This window comes from Rhipicephalus microplus, chromosome 3 (genome assembly GCF_043290135.1).
Source record: "Rhipicephalus microplus isolate Deutch F79 chromosome 3, USDA_Rmic, whole genome shotgun sequence".
NCBI classification, from domain to species: domain Eukaryota; kingdom Metazoa; phylum Arthropoda; class Arachnida; order Ixodida; family Ixodidae; genus Rhipicephalus; species Rhipicephalus microplus.
In genome coordinates, this window is record NC_134702.1 from 138,482,335 (window position 1) to 138,495,224 (window position 12,890).

Genomic DNA, 12,890 nt, shown 5'->3' on the forward strand with positions numbered 1-12,890 from the left:
GGCACCGGATTTTGCAAAACCTTTCACTATTCAGTGTGATGCAAGCGAACGCGGTTTAGGAGCAGTGCTATGTCAGACGGACCAGAGTGGAGAGGAGCGGCCGGTTTTGTATTTGAGTCGCAAATTGAGCAGCAGGGAAGAGGCTTATAGCACTTCGGAAAAAGAATGTGCTTGCATTGTTTGGGCCGTACGAAAACTAGGCTGCTATGTTGCTGGCTCTAAGTTTATTATAGAAACTGATCACTCTCCACTAACCTGGTTACACCAAATGTCACCTAAGAATGGTCGTTTGCTCAGATGGAGCATAGCACTGCAGCAGCACAATTTCGAGGTGCGCTACAAGAGAGGTGGCCTTCATACAAATGCAGACGCCCTAAGTCGAGCGTTTTGACTCGTCAAAAGACGCGGAAGGTTTGTTTGATTTTTTTGTTTACCTTTACCTAGTTTATGTGTACTTTTTTTTTCAATGTGTTACAGTGAGGGCGTAGAGAAATTTTTCACTGACTCCCTCGTTGTCCCGAGCTCTACAGTTTGCTTGTTTAGCTTGATTATAATGTTATCTCGATTCCAAATGGAGTTACGTATGAAAGAGTTACTGGACACTTGTCCCGATTGGTATGCACATTGTTTTCTTGAGCTTAAGTTATTAAGATAAGATGTTTGCTTTGTAAAATCGGAGGCCTGGCGATGAGAGTGGCGTGCACGCGGTGCTTGTCGCATTGTGTGTGGCTGACAAAGGTCGTTTCTTGGAGCTTGTCACCCACTTTTCACCGAAGCGGGGCGCAGAGGCCAGCTCTTGGAGCATTCCAGTTTGACCAGGCCCTTCGAGAAAGCAAGAGCCTTGCCGGAACGTCGCCGACATCGACCCGGCCGAGCTGCATGGAACAACTCGACCTCCCGATGTATCATCTGGCGGCGGGGGTGCTGTTGTGCCTCGCCCAAGTTCCACGTGGTCTTCGCGGCCTGCTGGCACCTGGCAGCTGTTGATGAGTCAACCCTGCACCGGGACGGCGACGGACGCGGACAATCTGGAAAAACCACGTCGCCGGCTCCTCTTGACACAAAAGTCGTTGGCCAAGCTTTTGTCAGCCGCCGAGAGCAACACTCCGAAGCAGCGTCGACCCAGCAGCTGTACGGGGTATTCTGCCTTGCTTGAGTCAACCTGGCTGCATCAGGGAGCGACTTTGCGCATGGGATTCCACGTCATCTCACTGTGGTGCCACGCTGGCGCGTGGGGTCTCCCTCACCAAACAGCGAACTGGGCATGTCTTGCCCCTTTCCTAGGTTCAGAGGGAGGCGGTGTTTGGCTTTCCCTCTTCGGGGACGGAGAGGAAGACGACGATCTCATTGGAGTATCCTGCGCATAAATTTTCTTTGCAAGGGATCTTGGGAAGGCGGACGATGTATAAAAACGCTAGCGCAGAGGCGCTCGTGTGTGATTCTCTTTTCATGTTGTACCACGCTACCATGTAAATACTGTATATAAACATTTTTTTCTCCTTCTCCGGCTTCTCTACTCGTCCTCTCCGGGGACTCGGATGGCCCGAGTCCGCACCACGCTACCCAAAGGCGCAACAGCACCAACAAGGGGGCGCGAGCAGTGGTCTCCCCAACCTCCTCGACCGGCGTGCCTAATGAACCGAATCACTGGCCTAACACCTAGTCGGCGAATTATGCGAGTTACAACTCGTCGGTGCGACGGAAGGGCGCTCTTCTCGACAGCCCACCCACCGAACGGGCCGCCGCACCCATCCATCACGCTTGGGCGTCGAACGCGACCGACCGGGAAAGGGACGTGAAGCGAAGCCCACGGTTTGGATAGGGACACAATCCTTCGCAAAGCAGAACAGCGGTCCGGAAATAGACAGGCGCGGATTGTTGGCCGCGTTTGACGCCTCATGGCAGGCTGTGGCTCTCTACAAAAGAATGCGTTCCCAGATGAAACGGCATCATCTTATCCCGCTATAATAGAAAGACACAAACGGACCAGGTTTCGAAGACATGTTACCTAAAGCTTTCAACGTCTTCAGTATGAGTCGTTCTTGTTCTGTAAGTAGAGCGTATAGCACGAGTTTGTACAGTAGAGCGATACACACACAAAGGCCTTATACACGTGATGATTGCATGGCCCCGCACACGCTCGAAGTATTCCAAGTGGTGCAGAGTGATAATATCCCGTTTTCGTTTTCCTATGCTGCTCTCTGCCGTTTGGCGAGGAGAGCTCCACAGGGTGATCCGAGACAACCGGTATCACCGAACAAAAACCTCAGAGATCAGGCATGCACAGTGGTAACGCGTGCCTCCTCAATAAAATGTACAGAGTTGCCTTCTTTACGGGCTCCGCACGCAGTAGGTAGGTCACGTTTCGCGCCATAGGGCAGCAGAACGCCGCAGGTAAAAAACTTAAAACTCCCGGAGCAAGGTCTTGTCACCGGGGGTTCACAATAGACTACCTTGATGTTGCGTTCGCAGTAATCGCTATAGCTCCGACAGGCGAAAGCAGAGCGCGTACAGGGGCATTACAGGCTGCCGGAACGAAACAACAATCCGAGCCGGCCCCTTTCGGTGTACGCCGTAGACCACGCGTCAACGGCCATCATCAGCGCACGGATGACCATGGCACATTCCCGCAGCAGCACAGCGCAACTCGCAGTGAAGGCACGCGGGCCCTTCGAAGCGTCGTACAGCGTGCTCATTAGGCGCGAGAACTCGAACAAGCTCCTCCGGGAAGATCGTCGTCGGAAACAATTAGGGCGTAGTGGTGCACACACTCTCACCTCTGCACCCGACAGCCGCTACTGGCGAGAAACAAAAGAGGCGCGCGACACGAAGCCACGGAACAAAGGACGACACGACGACGGCCGAGGAAGTGGCCCCGAAGAAAAAGCGCAAGGCGTCCGGCGCGGCCGCTAAAACAGCGTGTCCGGCGTGCGCTTGCACGCAACCTGCGCGCTCGAAGGCCACGGTGCTGGGCGCCAAAAAAACGCGGTCGAGGTCACGACGCTTCGGACAGGCACACGCAGCGCATGGCATGCGGATCCCTCCCCCGCTTTCCTCATATCCGCCAGCTGCTGACGACACACCAAACATGAGCCGAGAGTTTCCACACGTGTTCCGGGAGAGCCGCAGTTTATACACCGCTGCTGGGCTTGCAATAGCGGCGCGACAACGCAAAGTGCATGCATGCCACCCGACTCGCAGGATACTTTCCGAGAGGAGAGGTCCTCGGCGTTCATATAACCTCAGGACGACCGCTGTTCGAGAGAAATGTTATCACGCTCAAACTCTTCGTTCGCCACAGCAGAGTCCTTCAATGCTTGCCACAGCTTGCAAACCGTCATGTTTGGAATGTAGCCCCCCAACGGCAAACAGCTGTGTATACGAAGCAATGCGAGCCTGAGCCTCGGAAACTTTATAAAGGTCTGATGTTTCACCCTAATATAATGATTACGTTTCTAATATCATCGAGGCGTCCGCCGCGGTTGAACAGTGGCTCCAGTACTCGACTGCTAACCCGACGGTGAGGGGTTCAGTCTCGACAGTAGCGGTCGCACTTCGGTGATGGCGAAGTAGTCTAGAGGCCCACGTGCAGTGTGTGACGTCAGTGCACGAACATTAAGTGGTCGAGATTTCCTCGGCCTTCGAATATCTACGGAGTCCTTCATAAACATGTAAAACTCCAGATGACCAATTTCTTCTAACCATGTTATGATGAATTAGATATACAATTATGTGATCCCACCTATCTAATTATTTCTTCGCCACACCCAGAGGTGAGTGTGAGCCATACATATAGGCCGTCATCATGATCAATCATGATCATCATCAACATTATTATTAGTCAATGCATGGCTTCGCGACTCCCGCTGAGGTTTGCTTCATGAAATAGAAGCACAGACTGCGCATGAGACCCGTGACTCTGCCAAGCACTACGAGGCTGCTCCAGTTGAGGATTCAAAGTACCTGAACAGTGTCCCATAGCAAGCACGAACTTGCTGCGTGGTTGAGCACAAATCATTATCCGGAGACATCCCCGAGATGAAAAAGCACTACAAAAAAAAAAAGATACATGCGCGTGTTTCTATCTACAGTTGTACGCCGTTCCATTTTTTGAGCCCACTTGCGATTTCCGCCCACGCCACCTATATATTGGAACGGGGCAACAAAGTTCCTTCTCTTCATTGTCCTCGTTTGTGCAGTGTCTCCACGCGAAAACGCTGGCTACACGGACCGCAGAGGCGGTTCTGGCGCATTCAGAAGTGAACAAGCAGCCACACCGCGCTGCGTTTTTTTTTTTTTTTTTCTATACCCCTGTTCGTTACTTGTATCCAACCATAAGCAGCGATTCGAAACCGAGACAGGCAAGCAGAGAGCGAGACACGCTTGCCGCCGGCCTTCGAATATTTTTTTTTATTATTTTCCGTGTTACTTGCACTTTCAGCTATCGCTCGCCGCAGACACCCAAGGCGTTCTTCTTGTCACGCCACCGGAGACGACGACTTCCACAAGGGACACGCGCGCTGCGGCATCATCCGTGCATCGGCTCTCCTCGAAAGCGCGCATAATAATCGGGAGCGTTCTCCTTTGTGGCGCGACCTTGAAGCGAGAAGAGGAAAAAGCGAAGCACCGCGAAAGCACGCCGCCGCCGGCTGGTTCAACCAGTCCTTCTCTCTTGGGGCAAGACTTGACTACACGGCGAGCGGGCGCGGACAATGTGTGTGGGCACGTATTACCAGGGCGCCCGCCCCATTGTTACTGTTAGCCCGTAAGTCTCTACCACCACCTTCTCGAGCTGTTATAACACGACGTTATAACGCCGGCCGGCGAACAAACACGCCACCATTACGCGGACAGAAAGGGCGTGTGCTTCCGCACTACCGCGTAGCCCCCCCACCACGACAAAGGAGCGATGGAGGAGACGAGTTGCATGTAGCACGGAGCGATGGCTATCGCCGCCAGCGTCCGTGGGCGAAGGAGCAGGAAACCTTCGGGATTGATTGATATGTGGGGTTTAACGTCCCAACGGAAACCTTCGGGAAGAACGAACTATAGCAGCGCGGCTGTTCAAGCGCGTCTGCAGTCTCCAACTGAATTGATATCTCTAAGCACACCTAATTAAACAGAAACATCTATCACCGCCGCGACAGAATCCGCTACCTGTGCAAGCGACGCGCAAAGATTGAACGACCAACGATCACAGGAAACATGTTTCAAGGTTTGGCGCGTTGAAAATTAATACATCCTAGCACACGAAAGGACATCCAGCGACGGTGTAAAAGATCTCCTGATTCGTATATCGGGATAGAGAAACAGGGCATGTGAGAACCAACAAGTACCATCCCGCCGAACAACTTGCGCGAAGCTTCTGATGTTTCAGGTCAAACAGGTACTATTCCCGTGTTAACACTAAAAGTTCCAGCCAGTATACCAATCAGAAAATTTGCACGTGTACATCTTCTCGATAGATCAACCTACCGTATACAATCAACAAATAAGTGGCAACAAACACAAACATTTACAAGCACACCGAGCGAAATAAGAAGCCCACCAAAGAGCAACGACCTGACATCCCCGAACGGCCCATCCGTTTCAAGCGCTTCCGCGCTCGGCGACAATGGCAATGTTGTGTCTTTTTCAATCTCCCAGAATGACGGAATATGCGGAGGAGATGTCGTACACGAATGCCGCGATAAAGAAAGCTCGATGCACGAGGCACATACACCCTCCAGTAAGCTCCACCCACGCTGGAAACTTGCACGCGAGCACGAAACAAACTTCCTCTATTGCACGACTGCCCCTCTTCTAAGTGAAAGTACATGATCCTGTGGAGGTTAATGCTCCGAGATAGACTACAGAAGGGGGCACGGCACACGCAGAAAAGGTGTGACACCGGTAGGGAAGTGGGGGAGGCGAATGCGGCGTATTCCCCCGCGACTCCAGACTATGGTGCACCCCCACCAAAGCGCAAATACACACAAACACACCGAAAGAGCAGCCGAGGCGGCAGGAGTGCTCATATTTCAACAACACGAGAGACGGGACGTGTGAGCGGCGAGGGAGTGGGGGTTGCACTGATGGAAGGACACTCCGGCAGCTCCGAAGAAAGCGTACCACTTTCTTTCAAACGACACTTTAATGCTCTTCCCAGCTAGTGAGGAGGAGACCAGGTGTCAAAACTGACGAAGGAGTGAAAGCGCAAATGCGTAGACTGAGACTGCGTCGTCCCCCAGAACTGGCCCCAACGACCGTCGCCGCCATTTATTTCAAGAAGCGAGCAAGTGAGAGGGAGAGGGGATAACGATCAAGTGCGGTAACGTAGAGTTGCAAAGCAGGAGGAGGAGCTGGGAAGATCTGGCAGCTGCCACCGAGACACGGTAGCGGCCAGAAAAGAAGCGCCCGACCTCCCCTCAAGGTCGACGCCATCTCTCCACCGGCCGTTTCCATCAGATTCCCCCTCTTCTGCTTCCTCCCATAGACTTCTTTTCGCTGTCGTTCCGGCATCTCTTCTTCCCTTTTGTGGCGGCAGCTGCGTCTTCATCGCCTCATCGTGGCGGCGCTCGCCCAGAAAAAGAAGGAACTTTCGCTTTTGTACCAGCCGCCGGGCGGCTCGCCAGCGAGTGCGGAATCTAGGGAGGAAGAATCCTGTTCTTACCTTTATTCATTTTTTTTTGTCGTCCTTTACGCCCGTTTGCTTCGTTGTGGCGGCTCAGTAGAACAGTGTTTCATCGCTGCACTGCGGAAGAAGAGCCTCTCCGCAGCGCTTCTTCGTCCGTGGGCTGATGAGCATCAACCATTGCACTACTGGCCGCACTTCGCAATCTCTCCTGATTTATACACGTGCAATTCAAAACTCGTAGGCAAGATAACCGCTGGTCGTAAAGGGTAACTGACTGGATTATCAGAGAAGGCAAACGCACGAAGGGGAGACAGAAAGTTAAGTGGTCCAATCGTATAAAAGAGTTTGCAGCTATAACGTGGTAGCAGAAAGACCGGGTTGACTGGCGGGTCATGGGAGAGGCCGTGAGGAGAGGCCCTGCGGTGAGCGTAGTTTGGTTGATGAGGTCGCAGCTATACCTATGGTCTGCCTACGACGTTCACAGCATCGACAGAGCTTCCTGAAATAGCACGGACTTCGGGTCTCAAGCGTATTAGGCGGCCGAGGAGGCATAACTGCGGTGGCGGCATAACGATTACGGATAGCTGATAGTGCCGGTTGCACAAAATAACGGACTTTGTCTCAATGTGCGGCTATGTAATATCAACACTCTCCCCCTTCAGGCCAACTTCTCTGCGTTGCGTCACTATCACGTCATCTTGAGAACAACCAGTTGATATAAACAAATACAAAACGAGGATGGTAGATACCATTGTCGCTAGCTGAGTAATCAGGTCAATTGTATCATACAACCGACTGAATGAGCTATATTAAAAACGGCGTTGTGGAGGGGGCAACGCAATCATCTGGGACCAAGTTATCATTATCGAAGTACTAGGCTCAATTGTACCCCACGACCGAGTACATCATCCGTGCAAAGAACACAGTGGCGATGGGGGCTGCGTGATAACTTTCACATGCGCCTCAAACCCATGATAAGGGGCAATTCGCATGCACCCTCCACCAGATCTGGGCAAGAGATCTAACCCGCAAGCCTGCGATCCTACAGCAAAAGAAATTCAGCCATCCAGTGGCACACACTACCGATACAGTGAGCTGCGACGTACTGAAATATACGCATAGGTGCTAAAGCAGCTCCTCTGTGTAGTATGTACGCACTAATCATTCCTACGGCTACACGCAACTATATACACCGTGCTGACGGGGGCATACTAAACCACTCTACACATGTATTACGGGCGGACGGACTCCTTTAGAACGGGACTCAAGGCCCCCGGCAGCCGCTTTCTCTACACGGACGATGCATCCTTTCTCCGGCTATCAAGTGCCGAATGGCAGCCTGTAAAGCGCTGACAGCGCGCACAAGGAAACACAAAAGAACCGGAGACGCCGTTTGAAGCGAACCGCCACGCATTCCAAGCACCGGCTGCAACAGGCGGGTACCTTATTCGAGCTGCTGCTTTTCCTCCTCACGTTCGCTGGTGGAATGGGCAGAGAGCCTTCTGAACACGCGTCGAGCGTTAGGAGAGATGGACCCGCTGGCATTCGCAACGTCCGGCCGCCGCCGGCACGTCGCTCCTTTATCGTGTTGAGGATCACTACAGCTGAAAGAGCTAGCTAGCAGCACTCAGCGAGACTCCATCACCCCCGAAACGTTGAAAATGCAGGAAAGGTGATTGTCGCCTTTTCGAGAGGAACGACTTTTCCCAATTCACTGCGTCTCTGCAGTGAATATTCAATTCCGTAGGGATAGATTCACTGACAGAAACGGACACAGCTGCATGCGACGCAACCGACGGCTCGTATTATTTCGCCTTCAGCTACCGTCGCCGCCGTTGACAAACCAATACGTCCGCACACACGGACAGCAACCGCCTGAGTCGTGGCTCCTACGGACCAAGAGAAAGAGCAGGGGCCAACAAAAGCGACTCGGTCGAGGGGGGGGGGGGGGGGGGGGGGGAATCGGAAACTACCAGACGGCGGCGGTGCCGATCCACAGCAGCCACGCTTCGGTGGCCGCAGGATAGGTGATATTGATGCCACACGATATCGAATTCTCGGTCGGCCGTGCGTCTCTCGGTCGGCCACCGACGCTTCCAGGACTGCATGCGACACGGGGGGATAGCGAGGGTGAGAGAGAGCTTTTATCAACAGGTGTTCGCTTTCGACCGGCCGTCTTTCGCAACGCAGCTGGGACGTATAGTCTCGCGCGCCTTCTCTCGCTCTCCGTAGGCCTTCGTTGCTTCCTCTTTTGTTATATATTTATATGTATTCGTTCGGCAGTTGTCTGCGCCATGAAGATGGGTCGGCAGAAAAAAACTGCATTCGACGTTGGAAACGAGACGGAAGGTGTGCAGTTTGTGCCCCTCTCGACGGTATTGCATCTCGCTGTCATAACTTAATGCGCCTGCAAGGCAAGTGCATATGCGAAGGAATGCGCCTACAGCTATGATGAAAGTAATTACGGCAGCTATGACGACAGGAATAAGGGTGGTATGGCCGGCGATATTAGTGACAAATTGACAGTGAAATGTAACACGCGGCACGAGTGTCTTAGTCCATAATGCTCGAAACCGACCGCGTATCGGCCCCCATTGCGTTCCACGCGTCTTACGAACTCCACAGACATCGTCCGTCGTCGTCGAAATTACTGAATGACAACTCAACAAACGCGACACATATACGACTGCCTGCGACTGACGAGCCGCTTTTTTTCCCGCTTATTTTCCACGTGGATCACTCATTTGTAGCGCATTCGTGTTAGATGTGTATATCAAATCAAGGTGTTTTATACGCCAAAACGACAACGCAGTTTTTGAGGCCCGCCGTGGTGGTGGCAACACCGATGACACCTCCGTGAAAGGGAATCCAGGCTGCGTCCTCGATTCTCGTCGGCGCAACACCATACAGACACTACGCTAACACGTCAGCTCCACGACGGGCATCGTTCTAATAATAATTAGGCAGGGGTTTCGATACCTGCTTACGACAGATGCGAAGGTGCGCACTGCAGTCGCTCACGACACACAGTCACCTGCGGCGCGCACGTGTTGATCGAGCAACCGGGGCAAACTTGCGACACGTTCAGCTCTTCCGGCAGCGAAAGACAAAAGCCGCCTCTGTCTGCGCCAGCTGGGAAACAGTCGCGCAGTGGCGGGCCGCTGTACGGAAGCGCGCCTCGCCAACTATCTCACCATCCCCGCACAAATGAACATGGTCCCGAGCCCTGTAGCAAGTCTGCTCACGCAAATATAATCATAATTAAAAAAACACGTATTTTACATAGACGCGTCAAGGTTAAGTGAAGCGAAAATCGCCGGCAATAAACTTTTCTTCTTTTTGCCCCACGAAAACGATCGACCTTTGAATCGCCCCGCAAAAACAAATGTACGCCGCCGTCCAAACTTCCCGCGTTGTTCAAGTGGGAACGTCGCTCACGCGTCAATGAAGGGAAAATAAATGTTACCAGAAAGCTTGTAGCATGCCTTTCTCCGAGTACAGCAATTAAACCACAACCCTTTTCGCTCTCGAGGTCACTTGAAATGGCCGGCTGCGCTAAAATCTATACTTGAGGCGAAGGCGGCTCCACAGCAGCGATGAAGTACGCCGCCTTACTAGACCTCAGCTTTGCGCTGGTCAAAGGTGGCTTTAACCAGCGCATCGTGGCATACAGTAACAAGTTTCTTCTTGTTATTAGTTTCCTTTTTCTAGCCGCAAAGCTCACAGCGATCAAGTGGCCGCGAGAATAGAAACGGTCACTTCACCACAGCAAGCCAAAACAGGACGCAACCGAAAGAACTACCTTGCTACTAAAATCGCGAGAATTTTTCTCTCAAGCGCCGCTTTTCTGCCGCCTATCTATTCTGAATGACAGCGAACACGCGAGACGAGCATTTCGCGAAGGAGCTTCGTCGAATTACATGGCAAACGTAATTAAGGCCGCAGTCGACTCTACGGAAACAGTTGCTGGCAAAGCGAAACTCACCGACGCATTGCTGGGGTTCCAGACGAAGTAGCGGCCGGCCGATGAGGCGGTGAGCACTCCCCGGAGCACGAGAGACGAGCCCGACGACGGGGTCGGCGAGGCCCTCGGGCCGGCCGACGACGCCGGCGGCGAGCGACGGTGGCTGCCGGCGTTGTCGGCGGCAGAGAGGCCGCTCAGCGGCGGCATGGGCGCCATCGAGCCTCCACCGCCGCGCGTCTCACGCGCCCGACCCGGGGCGCCGCTGCACGCACCGCGACCCAGGGCACGCCAGCCGCGAGGCCCCGACCACGACTCGGCGACGCGCACCGCCACTATACCGACAAACACACCAAGCGACGACCGAGGGTGGCACGGGTCCGATGAAAGAGAGGTGGCGACTTTGAATCTTCACCGACGTTACACTTACTCCGATGAAAGTCGGCGCAACGCGTTATCTCACACGGCCTTTCTTGCGTCGCATCAAGCACCACAACTAACACTCGTTCAATCTCAGTGAGCGCACAAACACTGCCCGGTTACAACTGCTGAACGGGAAACACAGCTATTGCAGCGTGTTCCAAGCGATCACATCACGAGTGGAAGGTATCCTCGGGATGCTGCGTCACCGACGCCACACTTCAGGTCAGAAATATAGCCAAAACGAAGGCCAAGTGCCACTTTCGGCGCGACAATATATCTTCCACGCGCACGTCAGTCGAGTGCTTCCGAAAAGCCACCACCACCACGCCGTTGGTATCCGTGCAACGGCACCGGTCCTGGTGTCCCGCACGATGCACGCACAGTCCGCTACCGTTGTACCGGTCACTGCCTCCTCTCTGGCCGACGACTGCTTGCGGGGGAATATCCACAGCTACACGAGACAACTCTCAAAAATATTTCGTGGAGTTTGTGTCGCAGCGACAACAGCACACGCGCGCACTCTTCCAGCAAATGAGCAGCGGCGTCAGCTGTTCGGGGCACAACACACGCTGTTGATGACGCGGGGGGCGCGCTCGGCAACGCGGCCCGTGTTTACATCACGGTGGGAGCCCCGAGAAGGCCTGGCCGAGCCGCTCGCTTCCGCACTTGCGCCGCTAAGGCACCTCGCGCGGTTCAACGCTCCACGCCGTCAGGGACGCAGGCGCTCGACTGCTGACAGCGCACGGCGCGCGCCAAGTCGAGAGCCACGACGGACGACAGGTTTTCCTCCTCCTCCCCGAAACACCAGGGGGAGCAAGCTGACGGGAGCGAACAGAAGGCTCTCTTTCCCTCTCTGCTCCGGAAAGCGGATGACGACGACAAACGGGACTTTTAGCTTCGCGGGCTCCCTTAGCGAGGGCGCCACATGACCGGCAAGGACGGAGTCGCTTGGAGACGCCGAAGAGCACAACCATTGCGCAACCAATAGCACGCTGTGTGGCATCGTTCGTCGGAAAAATAAACCGCGACATGCTTCGAAAAGATTATGAAGCGTAGCAGTACGTTATCTTGAACCAGTTCAGTTGTAACCTTGCTCCACGTCAATATAGTAATTATGAAACGTCATCAAGCAAATGTGAGCAAAAAACAGCTTCTAGCTGTGACGTCTCAACGGGTGCACGTGCAGTTAAATAAGTCGCATCTTTTTCAGACTTCAGGCGACTTCTGGTATACATACCTCATCTCCCCACTCCATTCCCCAATAGAAAAAGAGAGTTCAAATAAACGCTCTATAACTATAATGTCATGCATCGAATCGTCGAGTCCCTGTGACGAGCGTTTGGCGAACCGGAGGTAAAGGCATTGTGGCGAACAGGGCACCGAATAGACGGAAGCACAGAACCGCTGGAGACGAGCCTAGGTCAATCTGATATTTCGTTGAAGGTAATTGTTACTCCGAGTCACAATAATATGCTCGAGCGCCGTAATAATACTCAGGCGCCAGGGCGCTCAAGCACGCGGCAGGGGTAAATGGTAAAGACAGCGCGGGCAAGGTGCCAACGTTCTTGCCTATTTTGCAGGTGGCAAATCCAAGCATACATCTTTGTATTCTGAGAAATCAGGCGACTCCAGACGACCCACCGGCGCGCCTTCACGCCACTCGTACTCAACCACCTGAGTAAGAAGATCGAGATAAAACGAGTGAGTGAGGTGGGGTTGTTATTTACAGCAACTAGCAGCCTCCTGCGCTTCGTGTAAAGTTTGCCAGTGCGCGAGGCACTTCTGCGAACCATCCGCGACAGTATAGCTTGCCGCACGCATGCACGTGTCTATAGTCGTCGCCGTGCACCGAATAAGAGATCACTACGCTGATCGCGATCACAATTATCG

At 53.5% G+C, this 12,890-nt stretch overlaps 1 protein-coding gene and 1 long non-coding RNA gene across 3 annotated transcripts in view; one reads left to right on the plus strand and one right to left on the minus strand.

Annotated features, from left to right (window-relative positions):
• Positions 1-12,890, minus strand: part of ssh (Protein phosphatase Slingshot) — a 423,428-nt gene that overhangs the window by 359,202 nt on the left and 51,336 nt on the right. Inside the window, exon 1 of one of the 2 annotated variants that reach the window (XM_037422160.2) lies at positions 10,602-11,743. The exons of the other annotated variant lie outside the window; for it this stretch is intronic. Coding sequence (XP_037278057.2) covers positions 10,602-10,796 — 195 coding nt within the window. The 5' untranslated portion in view covers positions 10,797-11,743. Of the gene's footprint in view, positions 1-10,601; positions 11,744-12,890 lie in introns of those variants that run through there. 2 annotated transcript variants of the gene reach the window in all.
• The window catches only part of LOC142803950 (uncharacterized), a 227,908-nt gene that overhangs the window by 4,638 nt on the left and 210,380 nt on the right, over positions 1-12,890 (plus strand). The gene's annotated exons all lie outside the window — the stretch shown is intronic.